Source organism: Antennarius striatus, chromosome 3, assembly GCF_040054535.1.
Source record: "Antennarius striatus isolate MH-2024 chromosome 3, ASM4005453v1, whole genome shotgun sequence".
NCBI classification, from domain to species: Eukaryota; Metazoa; Chordata; class Actinopteri; order Lophiiformes; family Antennariidae; genus Antennarius; species Antennarius striatus.
This window is the reverse complement of record NC_090778.1, coordinates 28,158,257-28,184,581: the sequence shown is the minus strand read 5'-3', so window position 1 is coordinate 28,184,581 and position 26,325 is coordinate 28,158,257. Positions and strand designations below refer to the sequence as shown.

The 26,325-nt window shown below is 46.2% G+C and overlaps 1 protein-coding gene across 4 annotated transcripts in view; it reads left to right on the top strand.

Moving 5' to 3' along the window:
- The window catches only part of rimbp2b (RIMS binding protein 2b), a 64,496-nt gene that overhangs the window by 5,339 nt on the left and 32,832 nt on the right, over positions 1-26,325 (top strand). For 2 of the 4 annotated variants that reach the window (XM_068310254.1, XM_068310253.1), the window contains exons 1-3: positions 10,307-10,434; positions 20,278-20,372; positions 24,733-24,816. In XM_068310254.1, the coding sequence (XP_068166355.1) occupies positions 20,343-20,372; positions 24,733-24,816 (114 nt within the window). In that variant the 5' untranslated portion in view covers positions 10,307-10,434; positions 20,278-20,342. Of the gene's footprint in view, positions 1-2,856; positions 2,995-10,306; positions 10,435-20,277; positions 20,373-24,732; positions 24,817-26,325 lie in introns of those variants that run through there. The other 2 variants (XM_068310251.1, XM_068310252.1) reach the window with 2 other exon arrangements.

Here is a 26,325-nt window from a genome sequence, read left to right as displayed (position 1 = left end):
AGAGATTCTTCTGCAGAAAGACGACGTTCTTCTACGTCACAGGTCTCTGGGGTCGCCCTGCCTGCCGTCCGAGCCTCCATCGATGAAGGGGGGCGGAGGCTAATTGCATGAAGAAGCTATAATAAGGTGGATTGAATTAGCTTTGCCCAGACTAAAACGAATTAAAGAGGCCATCATGACATACCGACTCCTAAAGTGACTCATTATACCCGCTCAGCCAAATATATCATAATACAGATCATCAGAGACGCTGACAGTACGGGGGGGTTTGTTTGCGCGAACGGCCGCGTTCTGCTTAGTGAGTCATTCTGCAGCGTTTGTTCCTGATGGGAATCAAAAAGGACATAAAAGTGAATTTCATGTGAAATAACGAGCTGTCGTTCAGCGTGATGTCACTTCCTGACAGCAATGACACGTTTGAAGACGACTGACGAAGAGTTAAACTGTCCGTTACATAGAAATAAACCACATGTATAAAAGAATACGTTTGTGGGTAAAATAAGGGTAAAAAAACAAAACCAAATGAGCATCATTACATAAATCACATTTTATTGAGCATTTTATCTTTTTACTTAATCACACAAAAACTACTGAAACCACCGGGTTAGAATTAGAATCCTGTTAAGTGTCATCACTTATCACCTGGTGTGTGTGTGTGTGTGTGTGTGTGTGTGTGTGTGTGTGTTCGACTAAATTCACACCTGTTCATGTGGAAATGTGGGTGTGAAAACATTTTCTCTGATTCGCCCCCCCCCACTCTCTTTAGGCGATGAGGATGGCCCCGCCCACTGGACTTTACTCAATGAGTATTATACCAAAGAAACCCTAGTGTTGGGGGGAAGGGGCTTGTGCTTGGGGGAAGTTGGGTTGAGTTTGGTTTTGGGGGGAGGAGCTCTTCAGCCCCTCCAGGTGAAGGTGAATTGAGGGACTATGTTGCTGTGGGAGATGTGCTGGGATGGGGGGGTGGGATGGAGGCATGCTCGTTGTCTCAGGGATGTTGTGGCAGCGCCCCCCCGCCTTCAGAAGCTAACGCTAATTGCCCACTGGCCGTGGGTTGATGATGTGCAGCTGGGGACAGGGGGCTAAAAATACTGTGTTCCCATGAGGGGGGGAGGGCGCACACACCACTTTAGCATTAGCATTCAGCTCTATAGCATGCGGGCACAACAAAGGTCATCATCTAGCCATGGTCAGAATGTCAGGGGGGGGGCAACAATCTGCCCAATCCTGGACCTCCGACCTCCACGGGGACGAGTCACATGGGAACAGCTGAGGGCGTGGTGACGTCCTGCTTCTGGTTCGCATCGCATCTCCGTGCAGCGGTGGCCTCCCACGCTCGAGTCGAGTTACTGCCCCCCCCGCCGCGACACAAAAGCAGCTTCTGGTTCCACCTGACCGGAGCCATGAATAATGGAATGGGGGGCATTATTATTTCCAGCCAGCTCCACTAGCTCGGCAGTAACAAGCCGTTTAGGGGGTGCTATCAGCGCTGCCGGCTAAGTGGTGGAACACGGAGAGAGGATGTTGTTTTACCTCTGTGGCGTCTCATACCTGTGTGGGTTTGAGACAATCTGGTTGGACGAGTGCTGGAGGGTTAGTTTTCATGGAGGCGGTGGGTCGACAAGTTGGGGAAGTAGTTTCTGTGGGTAAATAGAATTCGGCTTGTGGCTTCCTGAGGATTAAAATAAACATTCAAAAGGGATCTATATGTTGCTGATTTTTGTGACAATGGCATTAATAGAGGTTTCCTTGTGTCTTTATCAGTTTCTTTATGAATTTCTACGTAATCAAACTACAATAGATGCTCAAGATCTGAGTTTAATCCCTTTGACTGAGTCAGACAACATTTAAAATAGCTAAAATTGTTTTAATGCGTTCCAGACTTGTAAAAAAAGAACCAAACCCCCTAAATTATTAAAAAACAAAACTTTTAATCAACCAATAGAAACGCAGACTTTACCTGTGTATAGTTAATTATATACAGGTATAAGTTATGTAAACTATGATAAAGAATGAAAAGAAATACAATAATCAGGAGAACACACGAGCTACGTCTTTACTCCACCAACGAGAACAAGATCCGGTCTCACTGATGTTGTGTCCATCCACCAACACGCGGTAAAGAACGAGCTCCGGTCTCACTGATGTTGTATCCATCCACCAACACGGGGTAAAGAACGAGCTCCGGTCTCACTGATGTTGTATCCATCCACCAACACGCAGTAAAGAACAAGATCCGGTCTCACTGATGTTGTATCCATCCACCAACACGCGGTAAAGAACGAGCTCCGGTCTCACTGATGTTGTATCCATCCACCAACACGCAGTAAAGAACAAGATCCGGTCTCACTGATGTTGTATTAAATTCTTCTTGTCTCTCGTCTCGTGATTGGTGGTTCTAGCTCTGATAGTTGTCTCAACATCTTGTCTCTCTCTCACAGACTTCTTTCCTCCTGGGAATCGGCTCAGATCCCTGGTTTGTTTAACCCATTGAAGTTTACTAGTTCTATCCAAACCTGTAGCCTCTGCTGTTATCAGCTAGTTATTGATTAGTTATTGTTAACTAATGATAACTCTGATCTCATTCACAGGATAGAACAATAGAAGAAGAGAAAATACACCAACTGCATGAGAATCATTTGTATTACAATGATCCACTCACAAAATTCATTTTCATCTGCATCAGATATTACTGTGACATTTTAATATTACTCGGTGGTTATTAGTGAAGATTTATAACATCCACTTCTTTTACTGGAATGGTTAAACTGCTTCTGTAGCCTGCGACAAAATGACAGATAATTCCTCACTGGACGGCTCTTGTTGATGAGCCTGAACGTTTTTGTCTTCTTTCAGCTGAGATATGAGGCTCCACCCCTCCAGCGTCCAGGTGTGCAGCGATTGGACAACTATCTTCTTGTAGAGGACAACAGCCAAGCTCTGAGACTCAGCCAGGAGACTCTGACTCACCACAGGCTGAAGCAGAAGTTACTGGTGAGTTGTACCACCAGTACTGTAATCAAACTAATCAATAATCAGAATATTGGTAGTGGAGTGTGCTAAGATATAAAAAAAAACCCTATTTACATACAAACAGTCACGTAAACTACTGCGGCTGTAAAAAAATATCGTGTTTTGGTGCTGGGGCTCCTCTGACTTTAGATATTTTACCGATATCAGCGATCAGATGCCGATCAGATGCTTCTAAGCACATAGCGGCGCGACGATGGAGCAGCTGTGGGTTCTCGTGATGAAGTTTCCAGTAAACATCCCCTGAAACCTCCCTGCTAGCGTGTTGTTGCGCCTGCTGTGGACAGTAAACAGCAGATCCTCCAACGGAGCTGCGTTTGTATTCCTCAGGCTTCCTCCAGGCTGTGAAGCTCACAGCGGAGGCTGTTTGTGATTCCCCCCGGCTTCCCCTGACGTCTGTAGTTCAATATGAATGAGCTGCATCGATTAGACCTCAGTGTGGTGCTTGAGCAAAGGGGATGAGTTGTGCGTGTGTGCGTGTGTGTGTTTGTGTGTGTGTGTGTGTGTGTGTGTGTGTGTGTGTGTAGGGGTCTCCTCAACACTTTTGTGTTTTCACACAAAGCCACGTTCTGGTCATCTTTTGTTCATGTGGTTATTTCCTGCTGTCTGCTCGCTCCGGCACGTTATTGATGGATGGTTCTCTTTTCCACACTTGCAGAAAACTTGATATTTAAATGATTTTCATGCTTTCTTGTCTCTTTCTCAGACATACACACACACACACACACAGCGTGGCCTACTGCCGTTAAAGTCCGCCAGCTGTAGTCTTAAAGGGTGCGAGGTTTGCGTCACCGACAGGGGATTGTTGGTATAATGAGGGTGGTGTGAACTTTATTTTAAACTCTCCACCTGCTGGTGACACGGCTACTTGATAATTAGCTTTTCAAAGCGTCATTTGCCGTTTCATTCATGTGCAAAGGCCTTTTTTGAAACCAACCAAATGTGAATTTGAACATTTTTGCTTCTTTACCATGTTGCGGATGCTAATTTGTGCACTTTGACCCAGAAAGTGAAGTTGGGACTTTATGGCAGAGATTTGTAGCCTTCATCTAGTCTTACTTTATCCATCTTTGGTGACACAGAAGATCTCCCTTCATACCTGTTGTGGTTGCCAGGAGACGAGTGGTTTTGAAGTCAACTCGCATCCTATTTTGCTGCTTTTTCATTTGGTTAACAGGGAAATGTTGGAGGGGGGATGGAGGAGGTTAGCTCCATCAAGTGGAAAAACAGCTGATTATGGATCCTGGAAGATCAGTAATTACCAATACTGAGTGTTAGGAGATATTTGAGCAGGCGTGAGGCGCTGCAGCAGCAGAGCTTCATCCCATTGTTTCACAGCGGAGATGCATCTAACAAACCGCAGACCAACAAACCTCGTCTTCCTCCCGTCTGCAGCCGTTACGTCTCCATGTTGAGCAGCGTGTGCGTTTTCCTGTGACATCTTCTCACTTTGATTTTTGCTGTTTTTCTGCTTTTAGGTGAGCAGAATTTTGCTGCGTAGGAATCTTCAGGTTCACCGTCGTTGTTTCCGCAAACGTTGACTTTTACATAGTTTTCCTGTTAAGCTTTGTGGTTCGTCAACGCGTTTGTTTGTCCTTTCAAATGGCCGTGGAACATGATTGTTTCTCTGGCGGGTGCGTCTGCGTTCACCCGTGTCGTCCTCCTGCTCTGCTGCGGGGGCCAAACCTGGGAGGACGTCAAAAAAATAGAACATGTCAAAGAGCGTCCGAAGCCGGGTTTGAGCCTGCGTGAACAGATGTGCAGCAGTTACACAATATAACTGTCTGTTTCTGTCTCCGAATCAATCTCCTCCTTCCTCTGCTCTGATTGGCCAACCTGCATGTTGAGAAGCTGAGGATGTGACCGGCCGCCCATCTGTCTCACTGTGCAGCCGAGGTGGTTGGACTTATCAGAGCAGTTTGTCCTTGGTTGACTCCCGCTCTTGTTACTAAACATGACGGGAGGGGGCCGACGGTCCTCTGGAAGCTACACCCGGTCGGATGGAGCATCAGGCAGAGGACTGACCGTAGAGATGCCTGACGCAGATGAGAAAACTCACACTTTGTAGTAAAGTATAACCTCAAGAAACGAGTTTAATCCATTCCAACCTAGTAAAAAAGTCCCAAACCTAAACCTAAATTATGAAAAAACATTTTTATCAACCAATAGAAACGCAGTTATTTAATAAATAATGATAATAATAATAATAATATAATAAAAGATTGTCTTATCTGTTTCTGTGTTAGATGTCACGTTTGTGTATTTTGTCTTGAAGAATTCTTTCCTCTGACCCGTAATGGAACCCCAGGTGCATGCTGGGATGCGATGTTGTCCAAGTTAAACAAGTGTGTTTATGGCTTTGTGATTTGTTGTCAAGGGTTGCGTTTGTGGGCGAGTTCATGCAGATATTGATGGAGGAGGCCCCCGCGCTGAGGGCCCACCACGTGTTTACATCTCTTATAATGACATTAGAGCCGCATGGCACCCACACTGTGGGCCTCCACTGATCCTCTAATTCAATTACCCCCCTTATTAACGCTCAGATGCTGCTGGCTGACCCGCGCCGCACACAGCATTAGCTAAACACCATTCAGTCTGCAGCGCTGTCTGCTCGTCCAGTGGACTGATAAGTTATCAGTCGCCGACTGACGGCTCGTCCCGCGTTCGTCTACACATCCAGTTCAGGGGGGACAGTTTACACGCCTGAAGCATGTATGAAGATGTGCTACAACACTGTAGCATGTTTGCTCTTCTGTTTTACATGCATGTGAAAGGAAATGCACAACAATGCTGACATGTTTTCTTAAAACCTTTAGATGGATGGATACAACATCAGTGAGACCGGATCTCGTTCTTTACCACATGTTGGCGGATGGATACCACATCAGTGAGACCGGATCTCGTTCTTTACCACATGTTGGCGGATGGATACAACATCAGTGAGACCAGATCTCGTTCTTTCCCGCATGTTGGAGATGCTCCTTCACCTCTGGAAATCCTGGATCTGTTGCTGTTTGTTGATCCACATTGTAATGTAGAGATTTCTGTTCTTTGTTGGAGGTTTAGGGGAGTCCGCCCTCTGGTTACCATAACAACCTGCTGACAGACAAAGAAAATACTGTGAGTAACAGCAAAACGCTGAAACACCCACTGATGTCCAGCTGTTGGTGTCGGCCCCGTGTGCTCTTTTTAAATCTATAGACCGACTTGAATATAAAGACTTCGTCGCCTCCCTCGGAGGAGCCAGTTACTAATGCATCTGAACACACACACACACACACACACACACACACACACACACACACACACACACACACACACACACACACACACACACACACACACACACACACACACACACACACACACACACACACACACACACACACGCAGCGTTGTATTTAGTCTATAGCTGGGCCTTTAGCTCATCAGATAACAGCCAGCATGTCGTTCATCACAGCGAGTCCTTTCCAGTTTTCTCCAGGGTCAGATGTTTCTACACACATCTTCTTCCAGGCTGGCCGCTCATGACGGGTGTCAGCGTCACGCCGCTGTCCGTCGCGCACAAAAAGAAATCACGTTGCTGCAAATTTGAGATAACAACACAGTGCGTTTGCAGCCTGATAGTATCTCATTATGCAGAAATAAAAGGCAGAACATCAGAAATATCAGCTGTAGCTTCATATCACAGATTAAAACGCAGCCTGAAGTTAAGCTGGTTAATGGGTTTATCACAGGTCTGCAGAATCCCCTGTCTTTTGACTCGCATGAGTGCATACATGATATAATGAGGTTAAATCATCTCATGCCCACGTTCAGGATTTCCAAAGCTAAATCTCTGCCAAGTGTCTCAATCTCCAGCCGCCGCATTGAGCTTATTAAAATTTCAATCTGCTACAGGCTCCCTTTCTCGCCTCGCAGGGGGAAGTGCGGCCTTTTAATAATGGAACCCGTTTTAACAAGATCGTAAAACGTTCGTAGAACTTTCAGAAGCCCTGTTAGCAAAGTGACAAATTCATGCGGCAGCTTTGGCGGCATCTCCACGGAGGCCGAGCCCACTGCCGTAGCACCATCGCGGCGTTGCGAGTCACAATGTGGGGGGGGGGTTAAAATGGCCTTCTGGTAACTGATAGCGCTCTGCTGAACACTCCCCTTCTCCTGTGCCTCATCTATAATGTACAGGAGCTACACAGGGCTAAAAACGCGGCCCTGTGAGACAAGCATCGGCCACGTGACGGCGGTTATAATCCACCAGCCCGCTCCGTTTGTGCTGTCTGCGGCTCGGCGGCGGGAGGCGAGCCGGGTTAGGGTGGCACAAATGTAAAAGCGTGCTCTGGCCTCTCAGGCGCTGTTGCAGTAATGTGACCTTCATAGGGAGATTAAAGCATGCAGCCGGCCTGCATTGATTTCTGCTCTGGCCACTGGTATTTATGGACTCGCTCAGTGCATAAATATTGATAGTCGCTCCCCTAAAGAAAGACCTGGCTGCGTGTCTGCGTGTTTGCACACTCCTGGAAATGAAAAGATGATGCCAGATGATGGTAGTAACCTAGATCTAGTGGAGACCCAGCAGCAGCTGGAAAAGGTCGTTCCAATGATGGGAGGGGGGGTAATTACAGCGAGATGCACCAACATTACTTCTGTACTGAACTTTATTCATGAATGTTTTTTAGTAATATTTGGTCAATATGAATCTATTTGAAGCTGAACAATTAAATTTTATTCTTTAATATAGTACATTAAAAACGTCTGTCTCGTTTTCAGCTGCTTCTTCCTCATTGTGGGTCACGGAGGTTGCTACGGGCTAATAATATGATATTATATGTCTTTATTCTGATTTATTATACAGTAATATGATATTATGTGTTTTTAACATTTTATTAGTGATTTAATGATTCCAGTATTTGTGGCAGACAGACAAAAAGTGGAGGAAAATGAGGTCAACTTGATTTGTACTTTTCCGTGTATTTCAAAAACCCGACATATAATCGAGGACGATGTAACTCCAAACGACATGAGCCGCTTTATACCTGTGTTAGATCGATTAGCAGATCGATCAGCCGATCTGACATTTGTGATATCAAAAAGATTATTTTATGATTGAGATGCTGTTTTTTGGAAAATAACCATTAGATGAATCGATAATGAAAACAGATGAGTTGCTTCTGTAGCCAGAATCAGGTCGTCACGCTGCTGTCGTTTGGCCTGTGCTGCCGTCGCCCATCCTCCACTTTGTTGGTGTCACACCAGAGATGGAGATGCAGATTGAAGCTCAGCGGCGTGTGTGTTATTATCTCTGCTTTATTAAATCAACAGGAGGTGGCCCCGCGCTCCTTCATTAAGTTCTGTCTCAGCGGAGTTGCAGACCGACGATGGCTGCTGGCGTTTCTCCTCCAGTTTGAGGATCTGACTGATAATCCCACCACTCGCAGTGTCAGAGGAGTTGAGATGAGGCGCGTCTGCGGTGTTGTTATCTCGTCCTGCTATAACCCACTCCGGCTTCCTCCAATTGCTCTTTTGTCTCATTCGGGAACGCTTGTTCATCGGAGCGTCGCCTTCAGCGGCGAGGCTTTTTTTTTCTCCTTTTCTTTTCCTGGAGTTCGTTGTTGGCCGCGGCGCCCAGACGCTCGCCTCTTGCTGCGTTTGTGATGCCGTCCTCTGAGGTTTGTTCTTAGTAGATACCTTGGGAGTAGCGTGAGGGGGAAGTGGTCCTGACAGACCGACTCCGGATGACTCACGCTGCTGACACGACTGCTTTTCCAATGAGTTCTGAAGAAAGTTTCTTTTTTTTTTTGCTTAGGCTGCATCGTACTTCATCTTTTTTGGGTTTTTGTTCTCTTTCTACCTCTGTCAACTTCAACCTTAGCTAACGCTGTAAAGAAGCCTGGATATCAGCATTAAACATTCCCTGTGTAGTTTAATGCTTAATATTTAGTTTTTCCATCTTAATGATCCCATTAATAAGCTAAAGTTTTCTTTTTTTAAAGCTTGCTGTGCAGCAATTACACAAAAATCATGCTGGTACTGAAGAGAGAGAGTGTTGCGTTGGTGTGCCTGTCAGATTAAGATCTGGTGACGCTACTTCCTGTTTCGTGACAACAGGAACATTTTTATCAGATGTTTATTACATCCCGCTTCAAAGCGGGGATGTATTTTAATTGTCAGTGTTTGTTTGTTCGTCCGTCCGTCCGTTCGTCCACCAAATATCTTCACAACCGTTGCAGATGGAAAGATGAAACAAAAAGCACATTACTCAGGCAGCAAAGGGGATGAAAATGAGATGATGACCTTGAGAAAACTAGGTCAAGGTCAAATGTAAACTTTTGTACACTCAGGAACTGGATTAGATAGAAAGACGAGGGAGAAGGCCAGAGTGAGTAAGACCATAGACCAAAGGTAGTGTTTTGATCTGTGAAAGTAGGTCAAAGCACTAGCTTTAATCTTTGACCTATTCAAGTAGATCAGGGTAAAATTTTGAATTCAGTGTGTTGCAGTCTGTGACTGCCTCGGTTCTAGTTCTCTCTGACTCCGGCCTGAAGAAGATCCACCACATCCAGAAGTCGCCTTTCTTGCACGAGAGTCTAAAGTTTCCTTCGGTGAGGCAAACAGTCATTTTTTATCTCGATGCTGAAACATGAGCAAGCATTTCCCTCCTTCTATCCAGCCATGTGGTTAAGCGCTGAACAATATTTGACTTCGGTGACCTCGGCTCGTATTTTCGGCTCCCACACTGAACCCCGGCTGAATCGTTCTCGTGTTTTTGGACGAAACCACGGGGTATGAAAGCAGCATTTTGAGTGGAAGCCCAGGTGACGACCCCCTCGCCCACAGCGTGGTGTAGGCTTCAGTGTCTGTGTGACTCCTCTACGCTTTCAGACAGATATCAGAGTGAATGTACAACCACTTTGTATTTTGTGAACTTTATCAGTATCCAGCAGAGTTCGCAAAGAGCCGTCCTCCCACTCAGAGCTGCATGCGAATGCAGACTTAAAGCGTCGTCTAAAATATGGCGCTGAGCCATGTCTAAACCGGCTCCTTGACAGAGTAAAGGGTAAAGAAATACCCGTTTGCATTGCCAAAGGAAGCCTTTTTTATCCCACAGACAGCTGCTAAGCGGTCCTGGAGTTCATATTCATTTACTCTGTCAAACACAGTGTTTATCAGTCCAGCCGGTGACGACGCTACCGGCCGGCTGGAGCCGGCGCAGCAGTGGTAATGTAATCGCTAGGCTAGGATAGCAGTGCGTTCTGGAGCTGGACTTGAGGATCAGGTTGCTGTGGTTTGTCCGTGTCTCCGCGCGGCTTGCCACCTGCACCACAGTCCGGACGCACGCCTGGACACACCGACTGTCTGGACATGAGGGAACTGGTCTTCAAGGCTTGCAGCATCTCTGTGTGGGAGAAGGTGAGGCCGAGCTCGGGTGTTCTAGTCGATTTTGCCACTTTGCTGGCTCTGATGATTGATGATAAATGTGCTGCTGCATGCAGCTTGTGAAGGGTTTCACTCTCGAAGCCGGATCTCATCGGTTTTATTATTAGTCTGGTAGATATTCTACAAAAACATCAGGAACTTGAGGAGATCAACTTGGCTGAGATCTGACCTCAGATCATATCCAGTCAGATTATTATCATTTGTTGCCTCATAGCAGGGAGTTTAATCTGGATCACCAGATCTAGGATCTGGTATCCAGATCAGACTCTGATGGTGAGGTCATCGGGTCATTTTTTTCCAATCATAACCGACGTTATCCAGGATGGTATCAACTAAATGCCAGTCGTCATCCCTGAGGAACCATTCTGGAAATCCTCCTGTCATAAAGGACTTCCATAGATTTTAAAGCATAATATAAAAACAGATAAAAGCAACAGTCATTGATTCGATGATGGCAAACGCAGTTCTTGACTCAAAAATAATAATTAGAGCTCTAATCTTAACTTGCTCGACTGGTCAGGAGGATTTTCAGTGAAACACATGCGGCGTTGTCTTCATTTCAGTAACATGACCGGGATGGAAAGTCGCTCATTGTGTGAAGCGTCTGATCGTCGTTATGTAACACCGGGACAGAACACACGTCCACCAGCGGGGAGGCGTTCAGCTGCTGGTGGGTTTTAGGATGTTTGGTGTTTCCTTGCTGCATTGCTTGCTGGGACTTAAAGAACGCCTCTCCCCTCTTCCTCTCTCTGCGCCGACGATGACTCACACTCCAACACGCCCTGCAGAAAACTCCTTGTGCACCCGAGAGAGAGGAAGAGGAGGGAGAGTTGTGTTCTTTTACGTGCTTCTAACACACAAATACCTGTCCTGATCTACCTGCTCTGTTTGCAGAAATACCTGCGTCCATCAGTATTACCCATGGTGCCCTGGAGGAGGAAACGCAGCCGTGCATTATGCATTAATTCGGGCAACATTCTCTTAACCTCTGTGTCTAAATTCATTGCATGCTTACAAATGTTAGCTCATTGGCTGACATTTGCAGCGATGCTGAAGTCCATCCTGCACGTGCTGCAGCACCGTCGGCCCGCCGCCCCCCAGGCACCGCTTCCCTGGAAATAGGAAAAGAGCAAAGAGTCCGAGCATGATTAATGGTCATGTATACGCGCAGCCGAAAACACAACAGGCCTGTCTGCGGCCGTCTCTCAACACACGGCCTGCAGGCTGGGAATTACGTAACTGAGCTGCGAAGCTGCTCAGGCCGATTCTTAATTGCGTTAATTCGTCCGTCGTACGTGATCGCGGCTGCGTGGTGACACGTGTCGGGTCAGCTGTTTCAGATGGATCGGCCCGCAACAGGTTGCTCTCCTCTTATTTACCCCCCAGCTCAGTTATCAGGGCGGTTCTTTGGAGGAAACGTTAAGTCTCTCCTTCCTCGCGCCACTCCGGATTTGACTGGCACGCTGCTTTTTGCTGCTAAGAATGTGCTATTTTTAGCACCGTGTCAAAACATGGCTGTCTCATCCTGTGTGTGTATATGCTGCTGGAACAATTCCCCTTCCCCACGAGGCTTGAGTGGTCTCTTCAGATGCATGTGCTTCACACTGCATGCAGACCCATTACGCAATGCTGTGTATCCGCCGTAGGGCCACCGGGCAAGAATGGCATCCAGCACCAAATCACTTCATCTCTGTCTCCGTTTGGTCCCGGCCCCTCTTAGCGTGTAATATTGGTGAAGAATATATATACGATATAGAGGCGGAGCATGTGTGGGTGTAGTAGGATGGACAGCTATGTCCTGGCTGGGTGGAGTCAGGAAAATCAGGTGGCCCCGGTAGTCCAAAATGGCTGGACAGAACCATCTAGTAGCCGGTTCCTCTGAAGGTTCCTCAGGGTCGCTGTCCTCAGAGTCTGGGTTATATCAGATCCAGCTGATCAGAATCGGAATCCACTGATCGACTGAAACAATAATAACATGACGTCGAACGACGTTAAAAATAAAATCAGACCAGCCCGTCCAGACACAAAGTTGACTGACACCAGACTTAAAACAGGATAATGTGACTAAATACGCTAAAAATGATGAGGACTAACTTTAAAAAAGAGAAAGTAAACCCAAAGATTCTCTTGCGCTCCAAAGTCCTGCCGTCTCCACTTAAGGTGGCGGCGTGGACGGCGTGGACCGCTGCCTGCAGCGCCGTTTTGTTGGTGTACTGGAGTGTGAAGGCGGGTCAGTGGGGGCCAGCTGAAGAAGACATGATGATTTTCTGTTGTCAGCAGGCTTCCTGTGTGCTCCTCCTCATCCTAATAAGTCCAGGGTTGTGTTTTCAGAACAACTGGACCTTGAACTGTCTGAAGTGTGAACCATCCATTGATATGGTGTCACAGAGGTCCAGGGAGGTTTGACGGAGTATCGATACGCCACCGGACGTGGGACCTACCCATTGTCTTTGCACACTTTCTAATCTTGGAGGAAGTGTTTTCCAGTCAGAAGATGCCACAACACGTGAATCCACAAGATCAAAAAAGCTGATCTTAGCTAAGCACAAAGACTCTCCTGCTCTACCAGCATCTGACACATTAATAGTGTTTGTTTGCAGATCCAGGCTAATTCTCTCCCTGTGTCTTTATGCTAAAGCTGATAGACTGCTGGTTGTAGCACCACATAGGACCGTATTCTGCATTGTTAATAACAAGAAACATTTATGATGTCATGAGATGGTAAAGAAACATTTAAGTTGCTTTTTAATTCGTGGTCAGAATCACACGGAATCAAACAGCTGGAGCGTTAGCTGCTTCTTGAAGCTAGCCGTCATGCTACTCTGGCTTTAGCTGTCGGTAATGCGCCATGTAGTTTTACATTCTCACAAGATAAGGAATAAGCTTACTTCAAAAAACATGTAAAATGATCCCTTGGAGTCGTGGTAAACACAAACTAAATCATCGTCTGCATAAAAGACATTATAACCTGGGAACACGAGGAAAGAAATTACAGGCGAATGATGTTCCTCAAATTAAAAGCACATTGTGTTCCATTCAGGGTGTCGGCTTTGTCGTCTGGCGCTAGCTGCACCTCCCCATTAAGATGAGACTCCTGTGAGGAGGTAGATGAGCCTCAGACATGTGGAGTCAGTAAGAGTTTTAATTAAACGAGGAGTTAAATTGACAGCTTCACTCACACGTTTTTTTATTCCCCTCTTCAGTTCTGAAGCACCTGGTTCTGTATCATCAAACCATCCAAACACAGGAAGTCAACACCAGAATCCATTTGGTTGAGTTCCACGTTAGTTTTTTAGAAGCTGTACTCTTGACCAGGTCCCAATTCAGCGAGGAGCAGTTTAGATGTGACTGTCCTGCCTTGAAGAGACTTATTGGTCCATCATGGAGGACGGGTCGCACTGGTCCTCCCTCAGGTAGCCTCAGGTGATGTCCTCACCTTTGGTGGCAGGAAATGGAATTATTGTGGCCATGCATCACCATAACCGACCTGTCTGTGTCTCGTCCCACCCCGGACCCGTCGAATACACTGCACAGTTCATCATGTCAGCATCAATGTGCTCGTGTGTACTAGACGCTGAGGCGACTGGGGTGAAAATAGGATGTGGGGGGGGCTTGTTAACTCATTCCCTGCCATTTTTTTGTCTGTTCTTGATCACAAGATGCTTTGAAGTCTTTGACATACGCAAACTTTGTCACATCGCAAGCAGCCTATTGGCTGACGGCATCCGGAAGTATGCTGCGTTCTGTCAGTCTCAGACTTCTGTGAGACACAAAAGTGCTTTAAACAGTCGATGAAGAGTGTGGAAAAAGGTAATACAGCTAGAAGGGGGTTTAATGTCAATATGGGAAGGGTCATAAACGTTTAAATTACCGTAAATAATAAGATAAATTGTCGCTCTATCGCGGAATTCGTTATTTGCATGTGGTTCCAGGAACGCATTGACTGCGAGGAACGAGGGTGTACTGTATACCTCAGGTAATACCCCGGTGTTCTTGTTTGTGGTGGATGCTCCAGCTGGGGCAGAGCGTTGACTGACAGGCCGGCGTTCTGTTTCTCTGCTGTTTATCCTCTCCGCTGTCTGCAGGAATCAGTCCTGACAGCCCGACTCTGATTCCTCGATGAGGATCAGCGAACATATTGACAAATTCAGCATCGTGCAGCAGCATCCGTCTTCACTAGGCTGTTGTTTATATGCTAATATGGGACTCACACCCGCACTGACTCACTTACCGTCACGCTGTTGGCCTCACAGGACTGGCGTCATATTCATCTTGACTTCTATTTAGTTTGACAAAAATGTCACCTGTGATGATCTCGAGTTTCTGTGAGCTCCAGATCACCGTTTCCCCCAAAAGGTCTGTTGATGTACTTCTGCAGAGCTGCAGGCCCACAACAAGATTAGCTTCAGATTGGTCGTACTCTTTCATGATGCTGAAGTTATGAAAAGCTCTGTGCTGTAAAAACGAGAGGCTTTGAATTTTTTTCTCTACAAACCGGTTTAACGTCAGATATATTCTCAGGACGGTCTTTTAAGGTGTGGCGGATAAATCCAACTAACTAAATAAATAAATAAAACAATACAAAATACAAAACAAAATACAAAACAAAATAAAACAATCTGACCAGCATAAAACTGTTTTATTCTATATATATAATAATAAAGGTGAATCCAGTTTGTATTAACTTTATTAGCAGCGTTCTCGTCACGTCACACCAACGTTTGTTTGTGGGTTCTGCTAGCTTGGGAGTTTCAGTTTAGCGCTAATGTATTCTGAGTTAGCGGCCGGAGCGGCCACTTTAAGATGTTAGTCATGTGACCGAGGCAAGCATCTCCGCAAGCGTCAGGAGTGACTCATAGACAGATGTGGAGGAGAGAATCCACTCATTTAAAGCAATGAGGGTGAGCCGGCGTCCCCCAGATGGGAGGGACGGGCCTTGGTCTGTGCTGTGAAGGCTCCAGCCTCCTGTGGGGGCAGAGCGTCGCTCTTTATCCCCTCCTGGGTCCCAGCTGTCCCCCATTACTGGACGCAGCGTCTCTACACCCACGCCGTGAGATGGAAGCTCCTCACATCAGAGTCTGTCTGGTTTGGCCGAGTCTGACACCGTCTGATCGTTAATCCACAAACACTCACCCGCCGACTTTCAAGCAGACGACCCCCCCACACTGAGACACAAACCACCTTCATCTCCATCCTCCTCTCTTAACACCAGCTGTCCTCATGTCTTCATCACTACATCCATCCACCTTTTGTGTGGTCTTCTTCCTTCTCTCTGTCCTGGTAGCTCCATCCTCATCACTCTTTCACCAATCCGTCTTCACTAGCATTAAGGCGCTTCATCTTTGTAAGGACGTGAGGTGTACTCATGATAGGTTTTATACTCTGGGGGAACTAATTGGTGAGCAGCTGTTGAAATGTGCCTAATGAGTGGAGCGGCGATGTTCCCCGCATCCGGTACAGCTCCACCCTGCAGGATGGAGCAGCGTGTCGTGGCTCTGGCTCGGGATCAAAGTGGGAGACGAGCCACCTCAGCCAGTGACAGCTGCTTCGCCCCATAACGGCCCGGGCTGTTCGCTGCGTTTGACAGGAAGATGCTTGAATTAGCAGCCAGCGGCGAAGAGTAGCCTGAGAGTTCATTCCTTTCAGCTGGAGTGGGGGGGGGGGGCATCAGGACCCGCCTGGCAGGTGATGGACGACGGACTCCCAGAGTCAGGATGTTCTCTATGTTCTGTCTCGACCGTATCAGGGAGGCTGTCGCCGTAGAAGCCAGTTGGGAGAATGTTCATTAGCTCGCCGTCGCCGCCGCCGCGCCCACAACGCTACGTGGCAAACATCAGGACGGTGGGAGTCCCTGCGATTGATGCTTCACATCCATCAGCCCAATCTGAGCGCCTTCACTCTTCCAGAGTCGCTGCTATGAATCACGGCGGCGTTGACGCCGAGCTGTAATGGCTGTCTGACACCAGAGAGCACAGCTGGTCATCCGGTGGGTGGAGAGAGTCTCCGAGCTCCCACGTCTCTCAATCACTCTAGAAATTACAGGTGTGTAAACTAATGGGACGCGGTCCTCACGGCTAACGCTAAACAGTCCTGTGTGTCGAGAGGCTACACCATTTGGTTTTACCTCATAATTATCTGTGTTAGTATACCTTGACATTTCATAGGTGGCTGATTTTGCATCACCAGGGATGCGGGGATAACACTGGATCAGAACAAATAGGACAGCATGTAATATTTTGTGTCATAATCAGCTTATCTGGCCGGGGCCAAAGTGTGCAGACAAACATGCAGCCTTGTTGGATGTGAATTAATTTGATCGCGGCGGGTTTCTGAGATTCTGGTCCCCGTTGGCGCCCGAGGGAGGGAGGGGCTCAGACGTGTGGGCTGTAGGCGGAGAGAGCGAGGGTTTATTCTAATGACTTCTTAGCTGAATATGAGTCTACTACAGACCGAACACCCTCTGACGTAGAACTGTGTACGCTGGAAAACATGATGTATCATTGACATCAATGTGAAGGGTTCAAGAGGGCTCAAGACTAACTAAAAGTGAACAGAGTAAAAATAAATGTATTTACAGTAAGCATAAGCGACAGCAGCGGGGAAAAGCTACCTCATTGAGGAAGAAACCCCGGGCAGGACCTCTGATTACGTCGGTTGGAGTTACATCGTTCTCAATTACACATGGGAAAATAAAAATCAAGTTGACGTCATTTTCCTCCCCTTTACGTCTGTCTGCCACAAGTACTGGAGCCATAAAATCACCAGTAAACCGTTAAAAGCACATAATATCATGTTATTGTAAAATAAATCAGAAAAAAAAACATATAATATTGTATTATTAGCCCATACCAATCCCCGTTACCCACAATGAGGAAGAAGCAGCTGAAGACGACAGTCGCTTTTTGTACAATCTAAAAATATAAAAATGTAATTGTCAGCTTAAAATAGAGTCGTATTAACCAAATATTATTAAAATGCATTCATTAATAAAGTTCAGTGCAGAACTGAGTGGTTACCTACAGTTTAGTCTGGAGTTCATTCGACCAAGGTCGCTTCTCCTGGAACCAGTTAACAGTGTTAGCCGAGGTTCACCTGTATCTGTAACAGACCAACCGGAGGCCTCCGCTGTTGTTCATGTCTTTGCCGCCGCCCACGAGCACCTTGACGTCCTGCGTGTGGTTTCAGCGGCTCTTGATTCAGGGTTCATTTGTTCCTGTCTGCTCGGGTTCTAATGCTGACACCCCCTCCTGAGTGTCGAGCTCTGTCCACGCCCCTCAGGGAGCCGTCCATCATCTACCTGCACGGCCGCTCTAATTAGACCGAGCCTGAGACGGCGTGGTGTGTTCACAGCGGCCGTCTGGGTACTTCAGCTCCTTCACATCAGTGCTTCACCACGCTTTAGCAGACCCGAGGTGGTAAAACAGCCGCCGGCATCAGTTTCCTGTCTGTGTCAAAAACCCATGACTCGTCTGTACGACGAACCCTGGGAACAAAGTGCTTTTATTCTGTTATCTATGTGTAATAACAGATCAATTTAAATGATTACAAATCTATATGCATATTAACAGGTATCTATAAGGTTATAGATTTGTATATGTAATAACAGATTTATCTATGAGGTTATAGATCTATGTATGTAATAATAGAGCTATAAGACTACAGATCTTTATATGTAATAAAAGATTAATCTATAGGATTATAGATCTACATGTGTATTAACTGATCAATCTATATTATTACAGAGCTAAATGTGTAATAACAGATTAATCTATAAGGTTACAGATCTAAATGTGTAAAAACAGATTAATCTATAAGGTTACAGATCTAAATGTGTAATAACAGATTAATCTATAAGGTTACAGATCTAAATGTGTAATAACAGATTAATCTATAAGGTTACAGATCTAAATGTGTAAAAACAGATTAATCTATAAGGTTACAGATCTAAATGTGTAACAACAGATTGGTCTAAAAGGTTACAGATCTATATGTAATAACAGACTGGGCTTGCGCTAGCCATTTGCCACTCCGCCATAGGCGAAGTAAATTCCAGATTGGCTACAAGGTTTTTAGACTGTGTAGCCACAGTGGTGTTCTTATTTTTACGGAAAAAAGGCTAAAACTTACAACTTTTTCGCTAGTGGCACTCACTATTTCCGCTAGCGAGCGGCGCTATTTCCGCAGCCGACGGAAATAGCCGAAGTGACCTGAACGCTCCCGATCATTTAATATGCACTCGGGTCATGACCTCCTCTCGTCCAATGAAAAACAAAAATATTGTTTTTTTACAAGCTGAACCCGCGAATTGGTGTAAGACAAGGCGAGGACGATCGATCAAAATAATCCAGTGTTTAATAGTTGAGTATGTGTTAAAATCCTCATTAATGAACAAATGGTGAATGCTGAGAGGGGGGAGGAGTGGTGACAGACCGATCAGAAGGTCAATGAAAGATATTATCAATACTTGTCTTAGACTTTTGATCCCTATGACCGGCAGGAATAACCAGTAAAATTTACTAGTAAACATTGAGTAATATTTTGTATGACTGTATCTTCACATAGTGAATGCAAGTTTTCAATTGTTGAATCTCACGTTCATACCTGCATAAAGTAGGACAGAAATAAAAATAGTTCAGCTTGAACTGTTGACTTTAGTGTATTTTTGTAGGTAAACTGAAAAGAAGATTTTGCCCTCAGAATGCACCAGAATGCAGGAAAACAACCCCATTTTCTAAAAATGTCTGTATTGGACACAGAGTGTGGCTTTTTGTGGCTTGCTCGATTCTTTTACACTGAGCCACCGTGGCTTAGTCATACTACCTCCTAGTGCAAGCCCAGACAGATTTATCAATGGGTTTATCCATGTATGCATTTCCGTCTGCAAATAGTTTAATTTAAATTTATTTCACTTAATTCGTTTACATCAAGTCCACATGGCAGAAACACTGAACGTGACCTTTACATTGAACGGATGGAAGCACATGATATAGAAGTTTTGCATGTAATTAAAGCAGTTGGATTCAGAGTTGGGCCTGTAATTATGTTTGTGGGTGCAGCTGGAGATGAGTAAGCCTCGGCATGAGTGGGCAGCGGCGGCGGTGGGCTGCCAGCGTTTGCTTGGTTGCAGCAGTAATCATCAGATGTTCTCGACGGACCTTTTGTCAGCGCAATGGTTTCAGCTGCCAAAACGTGAAAATCAGACCCGTTTATTCTCACGCAGCATCACAACGGAGAGATTTGAGAACGCTGCACAGCTCCCTTAATCTGTCGGAGCCTGATGTGACTCCGTGAGTCACTGTTTATTCACATTAAGTTAAAAGTCTCGTCTGACATCGTCTCGTTACTCGCCGAGCCGCCTCTTTCAAATTGCAGCACAAAAACAGTTTTTCTGGAGCTTCCTTTTCCTTCCACTCCTCTTTTATCTCTCCTTTCATCACAGAGGCGTGCGATGGCAGCAGAATCCTCTTCCCATTCCTCTGTGATGACTTCCTTTTGCTTCATTCATTCATCCTCTCCTCTGTGCTGGTCAGTAGTAGTGCGTTGAAGCCGGTCAGACCCACCGATCGTGGCCGATTCGTTTCTGATTGAGCCGCGTGCCGCTGCTCATGACGAGGAGGAATAATCAGGAGAAAAAGTGGAATCCAGACGACTGCTCTTTGCGGTGCTGCGTGATGTTTAATATGCCTGAAACAGGAAGCCTCGCCGATACACAGGACGGAATGCTGCAGCACCGAGGAGCTTAGACGGTAAATCCCGCCGCCATCCCGTTTCTCATGTCATTCTCCTTCCTTCTTTTTCATTTGCATTCATCTCTAGCCTCGCTATCCGTCACGATCTCACCGTTTTCTCATCTCACCTCAGTCCTGCGTTTGATCTCCATCATGCATTCTGCTCTGTGTGTGAGGATGAAGGTACGTGTTGACCTCGGGGAGTTGCACGTGTTGTTGTTTTTTTTTTTCTGTAAATCTGTGATTCAGCAATCAGCATGCGTGTTGCTGTGCATGCATGCGGGCAGCAGAGGAGTACAGTATTAGTGGAATGCAAGCATCTGAGGCTGTGTGCACAGACCTAAGCTGCAGGAGTTATGTAACTTACTCTGCCATTTCAAATGATTTGAACTCAGACGCTGCGCTGGAATAAATATCGGTGTCTGGTGCTAAACGGAGCCGCTTCTTTATCAACAGAGGAGGAATTCTCTCTTCGAGTGTGTACAGGCATTCCTCCAGACGCCTTAAAGGAGCAGCTCGCGCAAATTTGCTACTCTTTCAAAGGGATTGCACAGAAGCACCGCAATATGTAACGCTTTAAATCCGGCAATTCCTAAGGAATAAATTTACTTCGCAAAAACATATTAGTAAACGATTCCTCGGCGTGTCAGAAACCTCCAGACCTCGTGTGTCTCCCTCGTTCCAACACATTTATGCTTTGATTTCTGCAGCGAACAGCAGCGACGCTTTTCTAAATCTGGAGGTGAACATTAGCAGCGTTTTGCTAAGTGAACGAAGAAGAAATAAAATAAGTCCGTACAGATTGATTCATAAAGACTTGAAGCACATCCTTTTTGAAGCTTAAATCTAAATCTAAAATCACTGTGGCTTCTTCAGAATGGGATCACACCTGCTGAGATGTGTGGAATCATTTTATATACTCTTACATTTTAAAACAAGTCCCCATTTTAACACTGTGGAATTTCACAGAATTGCTTCCTGACGGAAAACCCTTTTTCTGCAAACCCATTGGTGGGATTATTACTCATCATTACACCTCATGAATATTCAACATAAGCAGGGATGAAAGATATGAAGTGAGGTGTGGAATAAAGGGCTTCCTACAGCGACTGAAGATCAGAAGAGCCGTTGCTGGCGACAGGATGGGGAAGCCTCGTGTTCACCAGTCGCTGCAGAGGAAGCTGTGGAGGACGTGAGCCTCGTTTCATCCGGACGCTGCTGAACTCGCAGCGGAGAGTCGGCAGCAACAGAAATAGCTGGAGCCAACCTGGATCACATGACGCCGCCGCTGTCCCCAGAGAGCTCTCCATGGTGCTGAACAACGTTCACGGCTCCCAGCTGAGGCTCCCTGCTCACAAGACGCCCACAGAGTTCTGCCTGATGGAGTTCTGTCAGGGTTAGAACCAGTAGAGCAGACTGGGATCAGTGGGAACGCCAGGATTTAAGGTCCGTTTACGTTTGTAGATGTGGCCGGAGCCGAAGCTCCGACTGTCGACAGAGTAGTTTCGTTCGTTTTTCTAGTTTCCACTGCTCGTACCCCGATATCAGAGGATGTAGTTCAGTCTGTGTGAGGAGGAGGAGGAAGAGGAAGTGAAGGAGGTGGAGGGGAAAGAGGAGGAGGAAGAGAAAGAGGAGGTGGAGGTTGAGGAGGAGGACATTTGTATTTGCAGGACTTTCTCCAGGGTGGCTGGTGTGTGTTGGGTGGGGGGGGGCTCTTTCAGCCTGGCAGACGTGGGCGTTCTCCCCCGGTGCTTGTGAACTGGGATGGAACTGAACCCCCTTCCCTGCGGGGAGAGGGGGGGTCGCGTCTCTCATGGACTGCTTTTCTTGTTTTCTTTGGTTTGAAAGCGCTGTAATTACACATATGCTTCACTTTCTGCTGATTTTATTATCCTGGTTTCCATGGAAACGTATGGTGTATGTTTTCCGTCATTGTTGGTCATCGCAGAATAAAATCTGGTGTGACGGAGGTTGGTGGAACATCCTCAGGTAGATCCAGGAAGGTGGCAGGTTTTTCTGCCCCCCTGTATCGTTGTGTTCCCCCTCAATAAACCTAACGGGGACGAGGAGGGGTGGAGTTAAGACCTGGGATTGGGATTGGTCCAGGGCTCTCCAGCAGGCCGACGCCCCCTCGGATTTGGGTTTTAGATTCCTGTCAATCAGATCATTGATGAAACTCCATTTCCGTGTTTCCAGATAAGATAAAGCGTCTATTTGAGCTCGAATGCTTAAAACACGCAACGTTCCTGCTGCGTGGAACAGACGTGTAGGTCGCACCGGATGCATTTACATTAGAGCCACTGAGGCGGGAATGCTAACTCCAGCCGGAGGCGACGCTCTTCCTCATCCGTCTTCATCAGCAGCGCGGTAAACGCCTCTTCACTTATACAGGAGATCGTTACTCACACCGCAGCCACGGAATCTGTTATCACAGGGGTTTTAATTGAACACCGGTGAACACGCTCCACACAAATGGGCCTCAGGAATCCTGAGAGCCGCGTGTGTGTGTGTGTGTGTGTGTGTATGGTGTGTGTGTTGCAGCCGTCTGGTTCTGACGGTGCACACATTAGACACCAGCCCACATGGGATGCCATTGTAGGCTGTCTGCGGAGGAATACATTTCATCATTTCGTGCACATGTAGGCAAATTGAGGTGCGCTGTGAAATGTCTGTTGCCACAATTAAGTGCTATATAAACAAAACTTGATCTTTTCAGGTTTGCTTTTTATTCAGATTTATCCCAGAAAGTATTCAGAAGGATCCAGAAAAAACGTCAAGGTACGAGTTGAATCTGTTCTGTTTAACGTTAACACTTCTCCATTAAAATAAGTAAACCATTTTAATCCGTTCCAGCGTTATTAAAAAGCCCCAAACCCCCAAAATTATTTTAAAAAAACATATTTTTATCAACCATAGACATGCAAACTTTATCTGTGTTTAATTAATTATATATAAGCTACGTAAACAATGAAAAAGAATGAAAAGAAACACAAAAACATGAGAACACACGAGCTACGTCCGTACTCCACCAACGAGAACGAGATCCGGTCTCACTGATGTCGTATCCGTCCGCCAACACGTGGTAAAGAACGAGATCCGGTCTCACTGATGTTGTATCCATCCGCCAACACGTGGTAAAGAACGAGATCCGGTCTCACTGATGTTGTATCCATCCGCCAACACGTGGTAAAGAACGAGATCCGGTCTCACTGATGTCGTATCCATCCGCCAACACGCTGTAGTTTCCTGAAGTACAACTCTTACCTCCGATTTTCACTCGTATGTCGACCAGAAATAAGGGCAGAGTGACTCATATCTAAAATAACTTGTATCTCAAGGTACTTCTGTACAAAGCGAGAATAATTTAGTGCAAAGGTAATTAGTGCTTTTTTATTAACCTGCTAGCACTAACCATACCATCTCACTGCTGTCAGTGCAGGAGGAGCATCTCCGCTGGGGATGGGAGTGAAGTGAAGCTGGATTAGCATATAGAATTAAACCGGTTTTTCTGTGTCAGTTTGTATTACTGATGCAAACACACACACACACACACACACACACACACACACTCTCTGGTAGCATGGCATCACTGTCCCTGAGCAAGACTAAAATAAGCACCAGCGGAGCAACCAGAAGCCCACGGCACACGCTACACGTAACACGCTCCACGAGGGAATGCATGAATGTGCTCTTCATCGCAGAAACACCAAACCCCTTCAAATGGAAGACATTTCCTCTTCGCTGCATCAGATGGCTCCCCTCTTGACCCGCCAGCGTCGGGGATATTTAGTAAGCCAGTGAGCAGTGAGGTCAGAGAGGAGGACGAAGGGGGAGAAGAAGAACAAGCTGTGACCCATTCCAGTTCTCTCACCCCAGGCAAGAAGCTGATTAAATCTTTGACCCCTCATCTGTCAGAGCTGGACCACCAGTGATCCTGTTTCACTGAGCGGATGTTAGCATGTTAGCATGTGTATCCGTCCCAGAACTAGACAACGTGGGAAACGTCCTGAAGACAGGATTAAATACCGTAGTGTGTTTCAGGACACCAGGATGGATACAACCTCAGTGAGACCAGATCTTGTTCTTTACCACGTGTTGGTGGATGGATACGACATCATTGAGACCGGATCACCTTCTTCGGTGGAGTAAAGACGTAGCTCATTTGTCCCGGTTAGTTTCACACCAAAAGATTTTTATCAAATTATATTTTATCTTGAATAAAAATAAATAAAAAACGGATTTCTAAAACAATCTCCACATTCATTGCACCTATAACAAATAGTTCAACTCAGCTGCAGGCTTTTAGCCTCAGTAAGTTCCAAGTATAGTTGCCGAATGTGTTTCTAACAGGTTGTCATTCGATCCGTTTCATCGTATTTCTGCAGCTCCAACATTTCAACCTTCTGTCTGTTTTCAAGAAGGAGACAAACTCCTCTAAAAACTGCTGAATAATGACGCCCCCTCTCTCCCGGCGTAATTTCAGGGAGGAAGCCTGTCCTCCTGACAAACTGAAGCAGCATTCCTCTCCTCCCTCTCTCCCCAGGAGACGGAGATCAGCACCAGGAGGAAGGAGTGTGAAGCACTCGAGGCAGAGGTGAAGAAGAAGAATCAAACATGTCAGACTTTGGTAAGTGCTCCGAAAATACAACCTGGCCTCCGAGCGAGAGGACGGAGGCTGGAATTGATTTGTACCTGAGAGCCTCGTCTGCTACCATCACACACAAACGTCCCCTGAGAGAACGGGTGTCGGTCGGCTGTGATGATCGCTCTCTTCGCTGCCGTTGGTGGCTGAGAATGAAAACTGGGAGCCGTTAACTTTAACTCGTCAACTCGTGGAATCTGCGGGTTTCGTTTGGCGTCACCAATAAATTTTGAAATGAGAGATTTATGGCAGAAATCATACCACGGTCGCGTGTTGGGAGTCGTTACCGGGGTTAAAGGTCAGAACTTTCATCACAAGTTGGGATTTTGTTTGTTCTCTGCTGCCGTTTGAAGGACGTTTCCTCACCGCGCCCCAGAAATGTCTCTCCGCTATGGAGGAAATCCAAGAAAATGAACAAAAGGACGGGAAGGAAACTTGCTGAGACGGATAAACACAACTAAAGCTGTGAATTAATCCCACGCTGGTCCTGGAGGCGGGATGGGATCCCAACCCTGTGGATTCTGATAAAGGGATAGAACGTAAGGTGGTGTAAACCAATACCAGTAAACCTGGGCTTACGTCGGTAATCGGTTCCAGGAGACGCTCTGTAACGAAGTTTATTAATAAATATATTTTAGTAATATTTAGTTAGTATGAATCTATTATAAGCTGACAAATAAATAAATAATTATTTAATATAGCACATAAAAAATATCTTCGTCTCATCTTCAGCTGCTTCTTCCTCCTTGTGGGTCATGGGGGGTTGCTGCGGGCTATTAATATGATAATATAAGTTTTATTTTGATTTATTTTACAGTAACATGATATTATGTGCTTTTAACGGTTTACTAGTTGATTCCAGTATTTGTGGAGTAAAATGACGTAAACCTGATTTTTCTTTTTCCGTGTATTTCCTTGAAAACCAACCAATCGAGAACGACGTCACTCCAAAGGACCTTTTTTATCATACAAACATGCTGTAGTGTTCCTTTTCCGTTACAATCCCATGTCGACCAATCACGTCACGCTGTGTTAAACTGGAGGAGGACACCTCAGGTGGTCTCAGAGAGACGTCTGTGGAGCTGTACTTTTGACATGTGGGTGTTGACGCTCGTAGGCCCCCGGTCTGCGGTTCGAGGTTTTATATAACCGTATAAAAGCTGCTGCATTGAGTTTGGTCCTAAATAAATGATAGATGATACTAACCTGTGGATGGGAGTCATCCTGAAGGCCTGGAGGAATATGTTCCTTGTCAAACGCATGAGCCGGAGAGATTCAGCGGTAATTTAAATACCACTGCTGCTTGAATTCTGCCCCTCGTGCCCGGGGGCCCCCTTCTTTAGATGAGCCGTCTTTGTGTGTTGCTCCCTGCCCCAAATAATCGCTCCATTAGCCCTGCTTCCTCTGCTGCCTTCCTCTTCCTCGCCGCCCACAGCAACACTTCCCTCCCCGTCTATTGTCGGCCTGTTGGAGCTACCCAGAGGACACAGCGTC